The sequence below is a fragment of the Loa loa genome (assembly GCF_000183805.2).
Source record: "Loa loa unplaced genomic scaffold supercont3.15, whole genome shotgun sequence".
In the NCBI taxonomy this organism is placed as follows: Eukaryota; Metazoa; Nematoda; class Chromadorea; order Rhabditida; family Onchocercidae; genus Loa; species Loa loa.
In genome coordinates this window covers 205,100-223,855 of record NW_018108195.1, presented here as the reverse complement: position 1 = coordinate 223,855, position 18,756 = coordinate 205,100, and the positions used below count along the sequence as shown (strand labels likewise).

Below are 18,756 nucleotides of genomic sequence, written 5' to 3'. Positions count from 1 at the left end.
CTTTTTGAACTTTGAATTTTAGATAAACAGTAAAACCAGAAAGCAGTGACCTAATTATCAGGTACTAACATAACTGGGCTCAAGCACTTTTTATATCTGCTAAATAAGCTCACCCAAATTCAGGAGTACATAGATATTTGAACAAGCACTACGACCTGCCAGTCACTTTTTTAACTCATAATGCCTAGATTACAGCTAAACTGCTACCTTACCAATGTAAGTTTCGACGGAACTTTCAAGGAAACTAGCTACTGCTGGACATGCATATAAGATTGGATGTAGGCAGATGGCATCCAAAAATTCCTGCAATTATCTAATATAATATATTTGCAACAGAGATTTAAAACAGAAAACAGCATTACAACTGGAAGAAATTACATTACAAGCTTCTATCAACTGCCAGATCCAGTCAAACTCTGTTTAGCCAGTAAGAGTAGCAGACAGCAACGTCTTAGCTTGCTTAGCAAGTTGGAAGTATATTACATGGTGATATTACTGAACCTTTTCCAGCGGTTGAACTTCCTAGCAGCAATCTTCCTAATCTTTTAATTCTTTTACATTCCAATTAAGAAGAATCTAGACCTGAAGTGCCAGCATGCGTTGTTTGATGAATGCTTCTTTCGCATTTCCAATAAATTTTTTTGGAGGAAATCCTAATTCGGCACCAAATCTTTCAATCTGTGAATTCAACTTCCTGAAAAATCTAACATCCTACTTCAGTAATAAATGGAAAATAAGATATCTTTGTGACTTCCAAGAAAGAAATCAAAGGTCACTTAATAACTACGACCGGAAGCGAAACGATATACCGAAACTGCGCATAACGTCGCTGGATGCGCCATGGCTTTCCGATTTCCAATTGGTTGTTCACTTCTATCACATATTCCTCAAATTCATATAAATTTCATCAAGACTAGAATCAAATTCTTACAAACAACAAATTTGGTTGGGATTGCACTAATGTCCAAAAGCCTGGACTATCATTTCAAAGGTATTTCTTTTATTTCAATTTGTTGATGCTTAATGCGAGTTAATTTTCTTCCGCAACTAACTGATTTGAAATGCATTTTGCTTCGACGGCTGTAACTAATTTTTCGTTGTAAAAAGTAAAGTTGATCGGACTGGTCGGATTCGAAACCAAGTACATGCCCAAATTCAAACTTAAGTACTTTAAATGACACCTTAGGCCAATTTCGAAAACTCCGTCATTAAGTGTACTGTAAAACTCCACTTAATGATATATCAAGTCATAATATAGTTCTAGACAATAAAGCGTGATGAAATTTCCCTGATTAGCACTTCGTGATAAATCAAGTCTGAAGAACTCACACACAAATAAACATTCAATCTCCACGGATACATTATCATTTTAAGAAATATATTCCAGCACCTACGCAACTTTAATCTAAATATATATGCGAATATCACTCGTATGTCCATTGCAAGCTGAACACAAACCACGTGATCGGATAAGCGTATCCAGTCGATCAACGTGCACTTCACTGGGTGCGTAATGTCAACAGCTACTGTTGTACTACCTTGCATTATTCATTTTGGGGAAGCTAAAATATGCCCTTAAGTTGAATTCGAGAGTATTTCAGTACGTATTTCCCAAAATCAATCGCACTCCTCTTCCAGATGGCTCATAATGGAAGGATTCAGGAACTGCGGCAGGAGACTGACTCAACAGATTTTCGAACCACCGCTGGCACCACAACAACCTATCCTAACCGGCAACTCATTCTCTCTCTCCACTCTGTCCAATCTATATCGAAGAAAAGTACGTGGCGCCCGAACCAACGCGTCCGAACATTTCGCTGTGTTGGTTCATATAATTTTCGGACTCCATACACTCGTTCGAACGACCAGCAAGATTTCTCAGGCGATAGTTTTGGTCAGTTTCGGTAGCATTTTTGAATTGATTTGGTGGAATTTCAAGCAAGTTTTTCACTGTTCGGACAGATCAATAATGAGGACTACTCACTTTTTCTTGAGTTTCCATGGAACCGACCCGGACTTTAAGAACTGAGGTGAAAGTGACGGCTTGCAAGGAGTCAGAATTTGGAGCAATAAGATTTTTCATTAGGTTTACCTCTATTTCCCATGTTCTTCGTATTGTCATTAGAACGGATTCTTAACCTATAAAAGATTCTAAAACTTGTCGTCAGACGAGTAACCTTTTTTTACTTGTGGAGACAACCAATTAATAAAACGTTGGATGCGTTACTTCTGGACTGTGTGCTCTCCTTTATTCCACCTTAACAAGTTGAATCACGTTGATAGTCCTTCAAAAACTCGATTCCACCAAGATGTTTAGATCAAAATAGTCGGTTTTGCGTAAAACAGGATGTAGATATACTTCTGAAGAATAAGTTATGCCCATGGTACGTTATGGATTTCGTTACCTTAGTTTAGTAAAATTTCCAGTAAGTTTGCTTCCACTATTTTTCAATTTTTAATATATTTGTATTTGAAGAGGTAGATATTATTATTTCTGTAATTCAAGGCTTTGCAGGATGTAGCAAATGACCTCATCGACGTCAACTCATTCTACTTTTTCTGGGGTATGTCCTCCAAAACACTATGTTTATTTGCTTCTAAATTATTTTATTGATCTTTTTGAGTCATTTTTCTATTTAAATAGGGGATGAGGTCATTTCTGACAGTTCTTTTTTTTTGGAAATTTTTTAGTTGTATTTTGAGGGAAATTTTACTAAATTATTAGTTTTAAAAGACAAATTTCCGGCGATCTAACATAATTAATTTAAAGTAAGGCCATAAGAGATCATTAGTAAGCGTTGTTAATCCTTTCTTTAAATAAAGATGAGGTCCCAGAATGTTTCAAGCACGGATAACAATGGGTACAGATGATGCCTGCTATGGTGTTACCAGAAATTTGCAAATTATTAATGAATTATTACAGCTTTCGGAAGGTTGTTTGAGTGAGGCCTGTTCTAGCGGATTGCAGAATCGGACTAGCACAGAGGAGTCACAAGAAGATTGTCCAAAATGTGCGGCAATGAGACTGAATACTATTGTCGCTGAGGAAGCTTTAGCTTCCTTAAGTGGGCAGTTTAAAAATCTTCAGAAGGAATTAAAGGTTATTGCGATTTGTTTGCTTCATTAAAATCCGACGACAACAAAGGGATAAAAGATGTGGTAGTGACGAAGAGTTATTGAGAAATTTATTCTTCCTAATACTGATTTCTGAACCTACTTTCTTCTGGAAATTTTCAATTCTTTTTCAGTTAGAAACGCTTGTACGATTTTTTTTTTTGTAGAAAACAGAACAGGTATCTAAAATAAATGAAGAACAGGCTAAATACATTGATGAAAGACGTTCAAAGCTAGAAAAGTTGGAAGCAGAACACACATCATTGTATGCAGAGTATGAGAATTTGCGGGTATATCTGTGATTTTATTTTTATTTTTGTAATCTCTTCGCCTTGCAATTTATAAATTTAAAAGTTTTTGCTAGCTTTTTGTTATTTGAATTCAACTCTAGAGATCATATGAATTTCAGATCAATCATGACAGTCTAAAAAGACAGTATGATGAAGTGGTTGCTACAGCACGAAGGAATCAGGTTCGTACTTATCCACATTTATGTTCCGAGGGATTTGCAATATATCTTTCAATCTGATTGTTCCGAATGAGATAACATCAGAGAATCAATGTTTTCAAAGTAATGGTGGGCTTTGGATTGTTGTGTTGCAAAGTAAGAAAACACGACGCCTTATACTACTTAGATTTTGAGTAAATTTTAGCGTTTAATCGAAGAATCAGTGAAATATCATGATACCTGCAAAGTCGCTATGGAAAATCTTATGGCTGAAAAGGAAGCACGTCAAGAGCTGCTTACAAAATATTTGAAAAGTGTGGAAGCTGCTGCGGTAGATTTTGTCAGCTACCAATTTTGAAGAATTATAAATGATAAAAGCTTAAGAATTAGTTTTTTCGTACTTTTATTCCAAATGAATACGAATTGTGACTCAAGAATTTTATTACCCCTTTGTCTTAAAGACGAATGTAAAATTGAAAAACCTTACGATTTAATCCTTCTACTTCATGAGCCGGAAATATCACTGCAGCGATCTGGGAAAATTTTTGAAATCACTCGAAACTTTTCACTGCAGTTTGTGTGTTTTCATAAACATTGTTGATTGCCTTTATTGAGAAACGATATGCATAATCTAAAGCTGTTTTTGATTTAAATATGACATATATATTGATTGATAGATAACTTAAGAGCAAACATCAATCGAACAGTAAAATATATACAAATCAATCTATAAAGTTTATAATTATTTCCAAGATTTTGCTTCTTTGAAGAAAATAAATGATTCGATGAAACAATTGGAAAAGAAATGTGTCCAACTACAAGCAGTAAATGAAAAGTTGGAGCCGTTCAGATATCATTGTCCAGCAATGCTTCGACTTCTTCTCGAGTTTGGTAAATATTTCTTTCATATGTTTATACACAATTGTTTCAGCAGTGTTATGGGAAGTAGAGTTTTATGTACAAAATTTAATATAATTTCTCGCATCTTAGCTTTATAAAATTTCAAAATTTTTATCCGGATTTTCATCCGTCATAACACATCTTTTGGTAATGGCAAGGTTTCTTATTCATATAATTCTTCACAGATCTTGTTTTTAACTTCTTTGTTGATCGAGTTATTATAGTCAAAATTTTTCCTGCTTTCCTGAATTGTTAGGAATACAATATTGGAGGTTTCCAGAATGTTACAAAAGTACTGCGGGATGGCGTAACTTGAATCATTTTAGAAAAAGGATTAAGAATATTGTCTGTTACATAATTTGCAGGTGAGATTATTGAAAATAATGGTTTAATGACAAAAGCACTACAAAAGCGTCTTACTCGGTATAAAGATAGGAGTGATTTACGTGAATATCTGCTTGGAAAGACGAGAAGAATAACGAATTTAAGTGAATCAAGTACGAGAACGATCGAAGAAAGTAGTGATGATGGTATGATTTCTCTCATATTAATTAATGGAAACATTGCAGTCAGTGAAAATTCCTTCTTTTAATGGAAATTTTAAAGCTGGAAGGATTGACGACAATACATACATATGTGTCATAGGGTTTGGAATATAAAAAGTTTGTATCCATAGAATGCAATGAAGCTAAGAAGGACTTAGTATCTTGTTATTCTTTAGTTACTCATGCTTTTAATATTACAACACATTTTAGAAATATGTTAACCCTATTTAAATAATTTCTTTTTTTTCAGATGAATTAGCAAAGGGTGTGGAAGATTTGTTGTTAACGATTGGTAGTCCACCTCGGCTGAGATCGTCAAAAAAATCACTGTCCTCTAAAGAAGAAATAAGGAATATTGAGGAATCTTCGGCAAACTCAGTAAAAGAAATGTTAAATGTTAGGGCTGCTGAAAAAGGTCTTGTATATAGATTTATTAAAATATATATTAAATTAAATTTAAGAATCACAGAAGTATCCATTTCACGAGATTTATGGGGACTGTACCGTCTTGAGCATAACTGATTTTTCATTAGTGTCATGAATGCACGTCAACTGCTGTACCTCTTCAAAGCTGGTTCATACTTTTGTTCGCTGGTTCATATCATTTGATTCAAAACACAGTTGTATGACAGCTGATTAGTGTTGAAACTTCGTTCTTCTTATGGAAGCCAACGTTGTATTATCCTTTATGTGTTAATGTGAAAGTTTTTTTCAGGAAATCTTTTGAAAAAAAAGTTAGAAAGTGTAAAAGCTCTGCATGTTTCAATCCCGGAAGTTCAGTCTAATTCGTAAGTATATTGTTTGTAATGATATATTAATGTCACTAACTGTTAATTTTATGAACATACAAGACTTATTCTGTGTTCGAAAGTTATTTCAAAGTTAACTCTGATTAGTGATTGAAAAAGTTGGAAGAAGTTAGAAAACAAAATTCATTATTCTCGAAATTTTAGATACGTGATAACGTAATTGTTTTATAGTCATTACCCAATTCAAACAATCATCCTATAGCTGTATCTGTTTCTGTAATTTATTGCAAATAGCTGTTTTCAACTGTTGACATATTTTTTAGTACTTCATTTTTAATTTGCGAATGAAAGTTGCCCACTCAGATTTTTATTCTGTTGATGCAGGTTTTCAACGTACCAGGAGGGTAGAGTAAATGACATCCGGGATTAATATGTGATTCCGGTGCATACTTCGGGATTGGTTCCTTTTTACAACCATCATTTTCTGCAATTCTGAGTCTTTACTGATTTTTTTCCATGAGTTCTGGTTAAATGCAACCATGCCCTACCTTCACCTCGATTCGACTGCTTCCAAGGAAATCCTTAAATTCTGCTGAACCCTTGTTTGCAAATTCCATTAACTTTTTTGCTTATTTCTCCCATTTTTCTGCAACTAAATTGTTGTATCTTTATTCTGGCTAAATCTTTTGACTATGTGATCATGATATCCTATACTAATACGTTAAGAACTTTGCTTGATCTTTATAGTCCGTACTTTCGCCACTTTCTCAAATGAATAAAATCCAAGTAGGCAGTTTTTATTTTCGAATCAGTGGATAGCTGAGTATTAAATGATTTTACACATCCATAAAAGCTTTATTTGTGCTTAATGTGTACTCCATTAATCCTTAGTCACGCTTAGTTCGGTTTAGCTTATTTCGTAACAGATTTGTCAGCCTTTCTGTTACCAATTTCAAATTTATTATTTGTAGTCGCCTAAGCTTTTGATGCCTTTCTATATATTATTGAATTTAAAGTCTTTGTCTTTGGGGAACCACTACGCCGTCCATTTTCATCGTAATTTGCACCACTGTTTGATATTTTAGAGACGTATTTATGGAGAAGTCGAAAACATTGTGCAAAAGACAGTTGGATTTAACTGAAATGCAAAAAAAAGAAATATTGCTTACAGATGTGGAAGAAGGAAAAGGTAATTTTAGAGAATCTGTAAAATTATTATACACTTCCGTATGGTGTCTGTATCCGAGTTTTTTTAACTGGATCATTTTGTCATTTTACGGGAAATTAAATTTACACCCGCTATTATATTTTAGGCTAAAAAACTTAGTTTGTTTTTTCCAGGTTTCATTTTTTACTTGAACATCTTGAAAGTTTATTTTCTTTAACGAAATTCTCATATCTTATTTAGTCAGTATTAATTAATTGTTTCAGTTATGTTTGACGATGTTATGAACGTATGTATCCCAAGCATTTCATCTCCCTCACTACCAAAGGTAACAATGGATGAGCTGTTCTTCTATAAAGTTTTTAGTTTTTGCTTCTCAAATTCTTGATAAGAATTGCTTTTAGAAAAATAATGAGTGGATTGAAAATGATGTGCATCAAGATGAAAATGGATTGCAAAAGAATATTCTCCGCGATGTACATGAAAATTTCTTGAAATCCACCAGAGAAAAAGATGGTACAAATACATCAGAAGTGGAGGTCAGTTTCAATTCAGTCTTTTTCTGTTTTTGTCCAATGTCCCTTTTAGTTTTTCCTTCTTTTCTCTTTTTTAGTTAATAGTTCTGCGTTGCGGAGGGAGTTTCTATAGAATTGTTTTGAGAAGTTTGGAGGACAGTTGTGTTAGATCTAAGGAGAATTGCAGTGAGGGCTGGAGCTGGTAATATATTAGTGATTTTTATGCTATGTGGATGATTTTAGACTGAAAATGAAAGCAGTGAGGAAAAACGAGTTTATGGAAGTACTGAACGGCTTTCCACATGGCTTAGCTTCGTGCATTTGGATCCTCTACTTCCAGAACTAGGCAGACCAACATTTCTAGATACTTCTGAGGTATAATTTCTGTGTGTATTTGATAGCAAAATAGCAGGGAATCTTTTAATATGGTTTTTGGTGCGCAATAATGGAATCATTCATTCATTCAAATGAAAGATTCGCTTCTAATAATTTTCTTTAATATCATTTCGATTATTTTTTTCTTTCTAAGTGAAAGATTTTTTAGGCATCAAGGCAACACGGTTCGGATGATTATATAGATAATCTCTTTGGACCGTTGTCCCCTAGTATATCAAGCAGACAAACATCAGTGAGCTCAACGGAAGGTTGCGTAATCTCGAAAAATAAGACAAGGTTGAGGTCCAAAATGGATGACACAGCTGATGCATTGACACCAAAGGAAATTGAATGTTTGGCTGAACCTTTATCACTTCCTCTTGTTCCCTCAAGTCCCACACATTCCTCTATGACAGCTAGTACTGTATCCGCATCTGGAACATCCGAAGATTCTGGTTCATTGGGTTGTATACCTGCCTCCACTATGAAAGCTGTTACGGTCATTCATAATGAGCGAGCCGTAAGTTTTATGTTACTTAGTTTCATAAGTAGTGGAATATATCACCACTAGAAGGAGGAAGATATAATTTATTTTTTACAAGCTTACAAAATAACTTCAAAAAACAAAGGGAAGATATCATAATTTATTTTTTACAATCTTACAAAATGACTTCAGAAAATAAAGGAAAGTGCGTCATTTTCTACTCAGTTATTGGAAGAGTATGCTACAAAAAATTCATGGACATCGTGATATATATTTGCGGAGAGAATAATTTACTTGTGATTTGGAACTCATCTTTTTAAATCTTTTTGTTGGTTAAAATCACTGGACAAAACTTACACGTGGGAGTTGGAAGTTTTTTAAAGGCGAGGATTTTTCTGTGGGACCATTAATCCATTCATCATCCTTTGCAGGATAAAGGATCCGTGCAGAATCTCAAAGTGTCAGATGGTATCAATGAATTACTCTCTGTGGAAGAATATATACCTGCAGTTAGCCAGACATCAAGGCATATTATTACCACTGGTTCGAAATGTACTGGGATGTTGTGGTCACAGAGAAAACGTAGTGAATCTAATCCTCAAAATGAAGAACGTTTGGGAATTAGAGCTGGCTCTTCGAAGTTGTCGAAAGTAATCACAACATCTACTGATACCAGAGAAGATGAATTAGATACAAACCAGGGTTACAGTACGCAGCAGTTAAGAAATGAGAAAGTGATCTCAAGAAGAGCAGTACTCAGTGGAAAAAAATGCTTAGAAAAGGAGGGAAATCTTGTAAGATTACCAGAAAGTAAGGTGGAAAGTGTTCTAGAAATGCTTAGAGAAGAAAGTGATGAATTAAAAGCTATCCGAAATGAAGAGAAATTAGAGGGATGCATTGATAATCCAGTTCCACAAGGGCAACCACTACGACGTTCAGCGTGGAAGAAACAAGCACGAATTGATTCTTGGTCTTCCCAAGATAATCAGGAATTGATGATTGACACTAAGGAGTTCATCACTGTTCAGAATGACCTAGAAACGGAAGTATTGACGCAGCAGGAAAATGTGAACATAAACTCAAGTGAAGCTGTAGAAAATCAGATTCTAAATGTTGACAATATAGCGATACATGGACATTCGGGGAAAGAAGTTTGGAATTTCACAATGTCATGGGAGAGTTTCGATGAAAGGAAGTCATCAGAAGGTAATAGAGAAAATTCGACGAAAGATGGAATTCTAAGCACTATGAAATCAGGAAATCAAATTGCAAAGCGGAAACAAAATAACACCACTCAATCAACAGTAATGCATGTAGAACGAGAAATAACACTGAGAAATGGATTAGAAAGTGCCGAGATTGCTGTCGAATGTTCATCAAAGAATATTGGAATTAGGGAATCCAAAAAATCACTTGTGACACGGAATAATAAATTAGTGACAAGTGAGGCAAAAAAGCGGAAACTGGCTGAGGAACTAATTAGCAACGTGGAAGACAAGTGGGAAGATGCCGGTCAGATCACAACATCTTCGCAAAAATCAAAAATGATTGGAACTTATCGTGGAAAGGAGCCAGTGGTATGCTACAATTAATGATTGTTAATTGTTATAAAATTTCAAATGAAATTACTACGGAACAGCAAAGTTGATATGTTTCGAGACTGGAGATCTAATTTTTATGTGTTAATTCCTCCTAATAAATTACAATTTTAGAGTGAGAACAGTGAGAGTACGAGCAAATCTATGACATCGAATATAAAATTACTTGGTCAGTTCGTAAAATTCTTTTTTTACATATGTTTTTGCTTTTTACTCTTTTGTATTTCTTTGGAAATGTTATTTTTCCATTAGCTTCACTGGAAATGTGTCTATTATATTCTTGTGAACATGTACACGTACCTATTCATATTCTCACTGCTCTGCTAAATGTGAACATATATATATATACATATAAATCACTGATTAGAACTTATGCAGAAGCAGAATTAAATGATCTCAACGATGATGATAACCGATTAGAAATTGTTACGGATGATGCTGGAGTTTCATGTCATAATATGGAAATTGCATCAGGTATTTAATTGCGTACTGTTGCTGCTCTCTTACTAAATTCTAAAAGCTGAAAATAGTTTCAATGATGCAAATAGGAAGTGAATGTAAAAATTGTGGTGTTTTTTAGGCGAGATTCATGTCTCGAATAATTGCATTGGGTCAGAGAAAGCTAAGGCAACAACAGTAACTACTAAGGTTTCTATTTATTTTCATTCTCACTCATGCATATTTGAAATATATTTGAATAGTGGCGTTTTTTGAGCCATTCCTACAGGACTGCGTGCCAAAATGATAGAATTGTTTGTTAATTTTTCTGTTTTATAAATGATTTTGTCACTTTTTACAGAAATCGATCAGTACTGTGAGATCAGAAATGTACAAAAAGATGCATAAACGGCTTGCAGTGCAAACATCATGCATGAAAGAACTTGGAAGAATTCAAGTACATAAACCTACGGCAGATAGTTTCACTTGCTTCTTTAATCGTTGACAGATTACTCCAACTTATTTTTTCGGATTTTATCATTTTGTCAAAAATTTGTTTTATGAGTTCTAGATCACAATCTAAATCTCAAACTCTTATAGTTTGAAGTAGCAATATCTTAATAACTCCCTGTCCACTAATCTGTTGTCGTTGTGTTAAATCATGAAGGAACGTGGAAGAATTCAAACACATCAGTTTTTTGCAAAAAAGAACGCCATGGAAGGACTACTTAATTTTGAAAATTTGTTCTGTGAGACTAAGCACCCATAGATTTGACAGTAGGAATTGGAATTGGCAGTAGGAAGCTTTGAGACCTAAAATTCATTATTTTGCTTTAAATCGTTGCTTATGAATTGATTGTCTTATTTGTCGCTTTTTAGAAAAAAACGATAGTTTCTACATTATCAGCATCGAAAAAAGTAGAACAACCAAATATTACACAACGAAAAAGAGCAGCAATAATGCTTCCTACTGGAAGAGATGTATTGAACAAGGCCAAAGTAACTACTTTAAAATATAACGGAAAAATTTAAGTATTGTCGAATAAAAACTGGCACACTTTTATACGGATAAAGCTTAAATCTTGTGCATCACAGATGCATCTTTTTGATGTCTTATCTATCTCTAGGCCAAAATACATATGCTGTGCTGCTTATTTTCTTATTTACAGAGTGTAGGACTGCCTGCAATTCAGCATAGCGCGATACGAGTAAGTACATCCGCGACAAAAATTCCAGTTGGGAGCGATGAGGCTGCTGTGATGTGCTTATTTGACCAGGCACTCTCGGAAAGCAACTATAATGATAAGTTACTCGAAATAGTCCAGAAGTTTCAGACACCAACCATCTCAGCAATATCTTGCGAGAAATTGGCTGAGTGCTCCGTTAAAGTAATTTTTTATCCATGAAAAACCATTTCAAGTTATGCAAGTATTTAAAGATCTGCTTTTGAACTGTTAAATATATGAATGCATATATCCAGCAGTTTCACACTACATTAGAATTTTTCCAATTTTCAGATATGAGACATTTCCTGGTTTGCATGGAAATATGATGCAAAGAATTTTTCAGTTTATAAATAAACTTGATGTCGGTAATATGTGGCACAGTGTCGTGGTTGCAGTTCGCTATTGGTCTGGTAAACAAAAAGACCGGTGCGCAAGTGCTAAAGTTCTGGAACTTCATCAGGTAGCATCGTCAAAAGAGCGGAATTTCATCGAAGTATTGCATCAATTGAGTGGTGAAGAGCACTGGAGTGATGTTATTTCTTTTTTTCTTCGGTTGGTTTGTTGAAATTGGAAGCAGAACCACTGTATATGACTATGTCATCGTAGTAGATTATTATACATTGTTGTTTTGTCGGCCTTTTCAAAAAGAATTTTAGGCTGCTGAGGATTTTAGACTGTTTTCAGGAAGATGATAACATCATTGATGAAAACGCGCCCTGTTTCTGTTGCACAGCACGGTCTCAATATTCGATGTATTCTTTTATGCACTCGAATACTGTTGCAAGTATGAATTTTAGGGGATTGCAAGTTTGGGGTTTCTATTTTTAAATAACATTTTTTAAAACCTTTAGAAACAAAAATTTTCATCTTTTAATATTTAGTCCAGTTTCAGTCGAGAAATAAAGACATTACATATATCGTATGGCACTGTTTACAATGTGTAAATATCTCTAATTTCAAGGTTTATTTCGAGTTTTTTTTTGAAATATTTCGTTTAGGATGGGTCGAATAATGAAGTTTTGAGAAAGGTGACAAACTTGTTACAACACTTAATAGAACGAGATTCGTCAGATAGAGTTGTACCGATGATGTGCTATTCAGTTGCAATTGTTCCCGAAATTGTTGACAAACTATTAATTGATGAAAATGAGCAGTATGAGTCCGTGCGTCGCGTGATGTCCGTACATCTTGCTTCAAGAGTAGGTTTTGTTTGAACATAAGTTCCTTTTAGGTCTTATTTTATTTATAGAATAATTTCTTGGATACATTTCATTATCAAAGTGTCCATTATATGCCGAGATATCTATAATTATTTCGACTAAAAGAGAGGAATAATTTGCAGAAATTGGAACTAATTGAATCTGAAAAATTATTACGATTGTTTTGTGTTTATTTGAGGAGTGACGAAATCAAACACGCAGATCTCTTGATATTTTTCCTTATTGCTACTGAAACAGTAGACATTAATATTGTCAAAGGGATATTACCAAAGAAACCCATCTTTATCTTTTTAACTTATCCAAAACTTTCTTAAAATCAGTTGCTGTTCTATTATTCCACTTTTAGGATGAGCTTTTTACAATATTCAATAAAGTGATCATGTCACGTCTTCTCAACAAAAGTACGTATAATGCCACATGTCTACAAAAACTTAGTATTGATGGTTTCCATCGTTGGTTTTCTGAATCTATCAGTACGATTGTTACGGACATAAGTGGCTTAAATTTGGAATCCATGGAGGTATCAATTTTCGTATTTGCTCTGTTTTCTGATAACTTTAATTTCCGCCTACGGTTAGTACTACTACCCTAGATTTTTAGAATAGTGCTACCCTAGAAATTCATTATTTTCTTCATTTTCAATTACTTTAGATTGTCATTGCTAACATTCCGATTTTCTCACTTTTTAGATAGCTTCGCTTTCATTTTTTCATTTCAGTTGAGCCCTGGATTTTCGTCAGCAGTGATGACATGTTATGCATTGTTCAGTTTAGCTACAAATCGTTTAGTTCCTGATAAAGAAGCACTAGTACTTCCAGTGCTAAATGACTGTGTCCGGATAATATCGGGTCACTTCGAAAGTGAAGAAAAGGTTTGTTCGTCAGGATTTCAAAGTTTTTGCATTTCTTGGGAACAAATTTTCTTTCCCTTTTTTGTTGTGTCTCTTTCTGAAACATTGTAGTCTGGGTTTGGCATTTGCCTATTTGTTATATTTTATAAATTTCAGGAATAATTATTCTTAAAATATAACTTCATTCAAGGAAAGAAATGCAGTGTTCGCCGACACAACGGGACTGCAATCGCTGTCGGATGATATGCTTGTAAAAACAATGTTGCGCCTTTTACTTTTTGGACGGCTAATAACATCATTTATCAGAAGTACAGAATGCTGCATACTTCCGCAAATAGCAAATTTGGTTGAAAAAATTCACAGATTACGGGAGTTTGCAAGGCTAAAACTTGAACAGGTAGCATGTAAATCCATATTCGAGTTTAGTTGACTTCTTATTAAGTTAACTTTTGGAGCTGTGAAAAATAGTTCAAACATTTAAAGAAAATATTAATTGCAGGAAGGCGAGACTGCTGAAAATCGTTTACTTTATTTTGGTTTAAATGACTGGCTCCGAACAGTGAAACCCTGGACAAAGTATCTATGTGCGGCCTTCACAGTGACAAAGAGTGATTAGTGGTATCTTTCACTGTATAGTGACTTTTTGCGGAAACTTGAACCTTACGTGATTTTGCAATTTTGAACTTCATCTTGAGCTTATGATGGTTGAGGTAATGTGGAACAGATTATTCTGTATGTTCTCAAGTTTGTTATATCTTTGAAGTTATTATAATTACATCAAAAATTCTGTGAAAAAAACTTTGAAACTCTAAACCGAGTTTTCCAATAGGAAATCATAAGCAGATTTTTGTAATGGCAAGTTCTTATCAGTCCAACGACATACGGGCCTTTCATAAGGAACCAAAATTGTAATGCCAGCAATGCCTGTTCTTTCAGAGACCCTGCGTCCTCAATTCATTTGAAAATTCTTCGAAAATTCTGACTAAAGTATAAATTTGTTGAAATTTTTACCAAAGATTTGGAGTTTTTTTTAGGGAATTTGGTTGTTTAAAATCTGTAATATTTGTAATCTTTATAATTTCTTTGCGTTATAAGTGTTTTGACGTGCTTTTTTTATGCTAAATTTTTTTAACTGAAAGTCTTTTGTAGTTTTGTATGATGTTCATATTATATTATGAGTTTAGGATCATTTCTCATTTCGGCATGTTTTTCGTTCTAATATTTTGATTTAAATATTGTGAATAGTCTCATCATTCATCTGCTTGCAAGAAGATTGTTAATGTGGATATTATCTTAATCGAACAACTGCTAAACTCATCAAAGAAAATTAGGGCAATCTGCATATCGCCGTTATAATTCACTTTACAGTCATAATTCACCTTATCAAACATTGCGGGAAATCATCTTTTATGATAATGAAAGCACCTACACCGCTAAAAATGAATAAATATGCAATTGCAGTTGGGCGTCTATCGTCTTTTTTCATCTGGTGTTGTCTGTTCCGTATAATTTTTAGAGTTTTCTGATGAAGTGATTCTTTTTCCTTACTGGTATCCGTTTAAAATGTTGATTCTTTGTTCATTTCATTTGTTGCTAAGAATTCTTTTCTATATTAATGAGAGAAAAGTGTTACTCCATCGATTTTTTTTGTCCGTTGAAGCAAAATAATAAAAATATTGACAGAGAACGATAGATTTGCTCCTCTTTTGGCTATCTTGTTTCTTTTTCAGTTTATATGTGAAGCTGTGTATTCACGGAATTTTCAAAACTGTATTTTTAAGAAATGGAAATATCTAAGTCTTATAGTGTCTAAACATTATTAGTTTGAAATGAAATCTTAAAATTTAAGATTAAAATGTAATGACTCCGAGGATAAGGTAATGCAAATAAGAGTGCAAATGGTTATTTGATGAACCACGCGAGTTTTGATGCGCGGGCTAATCGACTGGTTACGAAAGCTAGCTTTATGAGGCTTGAAACCACGGTCATATATTTAAGATTCATAGAATTTATTTATATTCCCTCTTTTTCGGTTAAATTAATAGTAAAGGTGGAAATTATTGATGGAAGGAAAAGTGCAGATAAAGAGACGTAACCTTCCGGGAATTGTCCCATGGGAACCCTATAAGGTAAGGCTAAATTTTTTTCTTTCAGGATGCTTCAGTTTAATAACTCTGTGATTTCTTCTGTTTATCTTCATTTCTTCCTTTCTTTTACATCAGTTCCATCTATGTTAATGAAAAGTTAACCGCAATTTGGTTAATTGAATGCAGCCCTATTTTGTTCCTTAGGTTTGGTCTTTATTCTTTGAATACTGAGCCTAATATTCCATTGTTAGCAGTGCTCTCTTTAGTGAACAATCTCTCCGCGTGCTATATAGAGGAAAAATAACACCGCAGTTGATTAAAATTTGGGACGGGTATCACCACTGCCTAAAGTCCTCTCTCCCTGAAGTTATGCTTTAAAAGTACAGTCGAAAGTGGTTAAAAAATATTACAGTGTTGTTAAACAAATATACGGTTACCTGATGCGGTGGCATGAACGTTTTAATTTTTACTCGAAATAATTTTCATTTTGAATAGTTCCATTCCCATGTTCATAAAAAAGCGGACATAGTAATTTCTAGTACGCGTTTATCTGTAATTGGATTGGTCGTATATTTGTTTAACAACATCGTAGTAGCTCTCAGCTAGTGATTTGCGAAGGGTAGCGATGCGATGGGTAGAAAACAGGCGGAAATTGTCTTTATTTTTTTGTTTGATAAACTAATACAGCAAAAGCGATTTAAGCTTATTTTCAAGTGGACAATTTATTATTTTTGAACCTTGTGGTCCCTGTTACAAATGAAAAAGTTAAAGTGGTCCCTGGTCAAGAAAAGGTTGCGAGCCATTTTTTAGAGCGTCCTTTTTGACTTTATATTAAACCAACGGTAGTTAGTGTTGAGCAAATGAGTTTTAAGCTAATAATAGGAATAATAATTGGAAGTAAGCGATCTCTTTATATGAGCTTAAGCTAGATGTTATAGGCTTTTCGTGTCCCTGAACAATGAAGCACAACTTACCGTATTTTTCAGGCAGCAACATCAGCCTATGTAAAAGGAAGCCATCCTGGTGTTTTACCACCCTTGATCAAGTATCAGTTTGTGAAACTGAATCCTATGGTGTCTGAAAATAAAGTTACCGAAGGACATTTCTCAGAAAGCGGTATCTTTTATAGTGGTTCTAGTTTTATGTTAATATAAGGATTTATGAAAATGTAAGCATTTGCTTACGTCTTCACACGTCTTCAGAGATGCTTACACCATTATGAAATTTATTACTTTTGGACTCAACTTAAAAAAAACAGAATTCCTTATCTATATTTCGAATGCGCGATAGAGTTATGATTTGTTGAGGAGGATTTAAATCTCTCACTGTGACAGTGAGACAATCGAAAGTTTTTAGATTTCAAATTTTATCTCATGTATTTCGAATTAGATTACAAATTATTTTGGTAGAAATCGTCAAATACAGTTAGAGGTATTGTACGACGAAGTGATTTTTATCTTAATTTATTTTTATTACTGCATTACTGCATTTCTTGATTTAATTTTTAGTGAATTCTGCGGAAATGAAAATTTGTAACTTGTCGAGAGTGCGCCCAGTTGGTGATGGAAAGGAATCTTCACCGTTTGGTGGAAATGTTGAAGTTGGAAGAGAAGAGAAGGTTGATAATGCAGAGGAACTTGAAAAGCTAAAAAGGATCTCGAGGTTTGGTAATTTGAATTCTGCTATTTTTCAAGACATTTTATAAATGAGAAAAAACTTTTCTCAGTTTTGAGTGATATAGACTTTTCACGACAGTCTTTAATGTGTGAAAGAAAAAGACTGTAAATGATAGTCGTGATAGTTGGATTTCTCGCAGTGCGTTCGAAACTATAGTCTTCGTCTGAATTTTTAACCTTTTTTGTATTTTTAGTTAGAAAGGCAGTTGACTGTAGAACTGAAACGTATACTTGTTGCTACAATGGGCGATGATTTAACATGTCATGTAAAGTCGCTTAGTGAAGATAAAGTTCGTCTTGCTCATATGATGGCGAAATTTGAAGCGCAGGTTGGAGCTATTTAGATTTATTTGTCGAAGTTTTTTGGGGCCTAATTTTTTTTTTTTTTTGTTTAACTTCTAGTGTTGTTCCGTTTTTATAGCTGGCAGCATAAATCACTAATCTTCAGAATTGATTTTGGACCCATAAATTAATTCTGTAGTTTTGTTGACTTTCTTAGCCACTTTGTTTAACTTTCTAGGTAGTGTCAGACTTCAAAATAGATTACGGCAAAGTTCCTAGTTAGCCTTGCAGAATGCTTATGATATATGAGGAATGGTATGTTTCTTTTTTTTTTTCTAGATATCGCATGATCATGATAGAGCTGAAGATTTGGCAATATTAGCCGATATGTGGCGTTGTAAATTCTTGGCAATGAGTATTCGAGCGGATGAAATGCGTAATCAGCGATGCCGTTTACTTTCTCATTGTAAGCATCTACAAACATTGCTTAACAAATTTCTTGTTACAAACGAGGAACAAATCCGCAAAAAGCCCATCCCTTCGGTTCTGGAAGCATTGATGAACGAAGCTCGTGCAGCGCTGAAAACCGATTTGTCGATATTTTTTGAGCGTTCGCCATGTGATGAAAAAATTTATAAGCCAGTTTCACATACATCGAATATTACAATTACCTGTTGCAAACACTGTGTTGGTAAGGAAATTAAATTAATTTAGGTTTAACTATAATTATAGTGTCACTAGCTAAGTACTCTGTGTTTAATATTCCATTAAAATAGATTCATTGGTATAATTCCAACGTAATAGTACTAATCTCATATACCTCATTTTTTAGATATAGAACACTTTCCTGATCACTTTAGAAAGTAGTGCGTATTGTGTAATGGAAGGATTATCTTTATATTAAACATTAAGGGGGGGATTTGAGAGGCAACTTTTTTTTTATTATCCACTACGAGTAGCAGTAGAGAATTACAAAGGTCTTTTTGATTACCGCTCATTCATTCTCTACACCAATCTCTCAGTGCACAGTACCTGCAAATTTTGTTAAGCATTTTGAGGAGAGAATTACGCAGGAAACTTCATA

At 34.1% G+C, this 18,756-nt stretch overlaps 3 protein-coding genes across 3 annotated transcripts in view; 2 read left to right on the top strand and 1 right to left on the bottom strand.

Annotated features, from left to right (window-relative positions):
- The window catches only part of LOAG_16723 (SLOB protein kinase), a 4,856-nt gene extending 3,784 nt beyond the window's left edge, over positions 1–1,072 (bottom strand). Inside the window, exons 1-3 of the mRNA XM_020449373.1 lie at positions 810–1,072; positions 583–694; positions 213–303 (exon numbers count right to left, since the gene is read on the bottom strand). Coding sequence (XP_020307101.1) covers positions 213–303; positions 583–597 — 106 coding nt within the window. The 5' untranslated portion in view covers positions 598–694; positions 810–1,072. The remainder of the gene's footprint in view (positions 1–212; positions 304–582; positions 695–809) is intronic.
- A 778-nt stretch (positions 1,073–1,850) lies between these two features.
- Positions 1,851–14,445, top strand: LOAG_03255 (hypothetical protein). The gene is made up of 29 exons (XM_020446270.1): positions 1,851–1,894; positions 2,516–2,564; positions 2,924–3,100; positions 3,282–3,404; positions 3,524–3,586; positions 3,768–3,893; positions 4,333–4,453; positions 4,828–4,992; positions 5,258–5,422; positions 5,723–5,795; positions 6,842–6,945; positions 7,188–7,249; positions 7,326–7,460; positions 7,680–7,811; positions 7,981–8,331; positions 8,727–9,872; positions 10,008–10,062; positions 10,272–10,367; positions 10,474–10,541; positions 10,693–10,788; positions 11,211–11,330; positions 11,501–11,719; positions 11,901–12,109; positions 12,242–12,341; positions 12,556–12,756; positions 13,124–13,297; positions 13,496–13,648; positions 13,818–14,024; positions 14,127–14,445. Exons 2-29 carry the CDS (start codon positions 2,526–2,528, stop codon positions 14,241–14,243), a joined length of 4,797 nt encoding a protein of 1,598 aa, XP_020303369.1. The 5' UTR covers positions 1,851–1,894; positions 2,516–2,525; the 3' UTR covers positions 14,244–14,445.
- A 1,245-nt stretch (positions 14,446–15,690) lies between these two features.
- LOAG_03254 (hypothetical protein) lies at positions 15,691–18,386 on the top strand (the record flags this gene model as incomplete). The annotated part of the gene is made up of 5 exons (XM_003138791.1): positions 15,691–15,756; positions 16,701–16,830; positions 17,223–17,332; positions 17,585–17,719; positions 18,012–18,386. The coding sequence occupies 5 exons, from the start codon at positions 15,691–15,693 to the stop codon at positions 18,384–18,386; spliced, it is 816 nt and encodes a 271-aa protein (XP_003138839.1).
- Between the last annotated feature and the right edge of the window lie 370 nt (positions 18,387–18,756).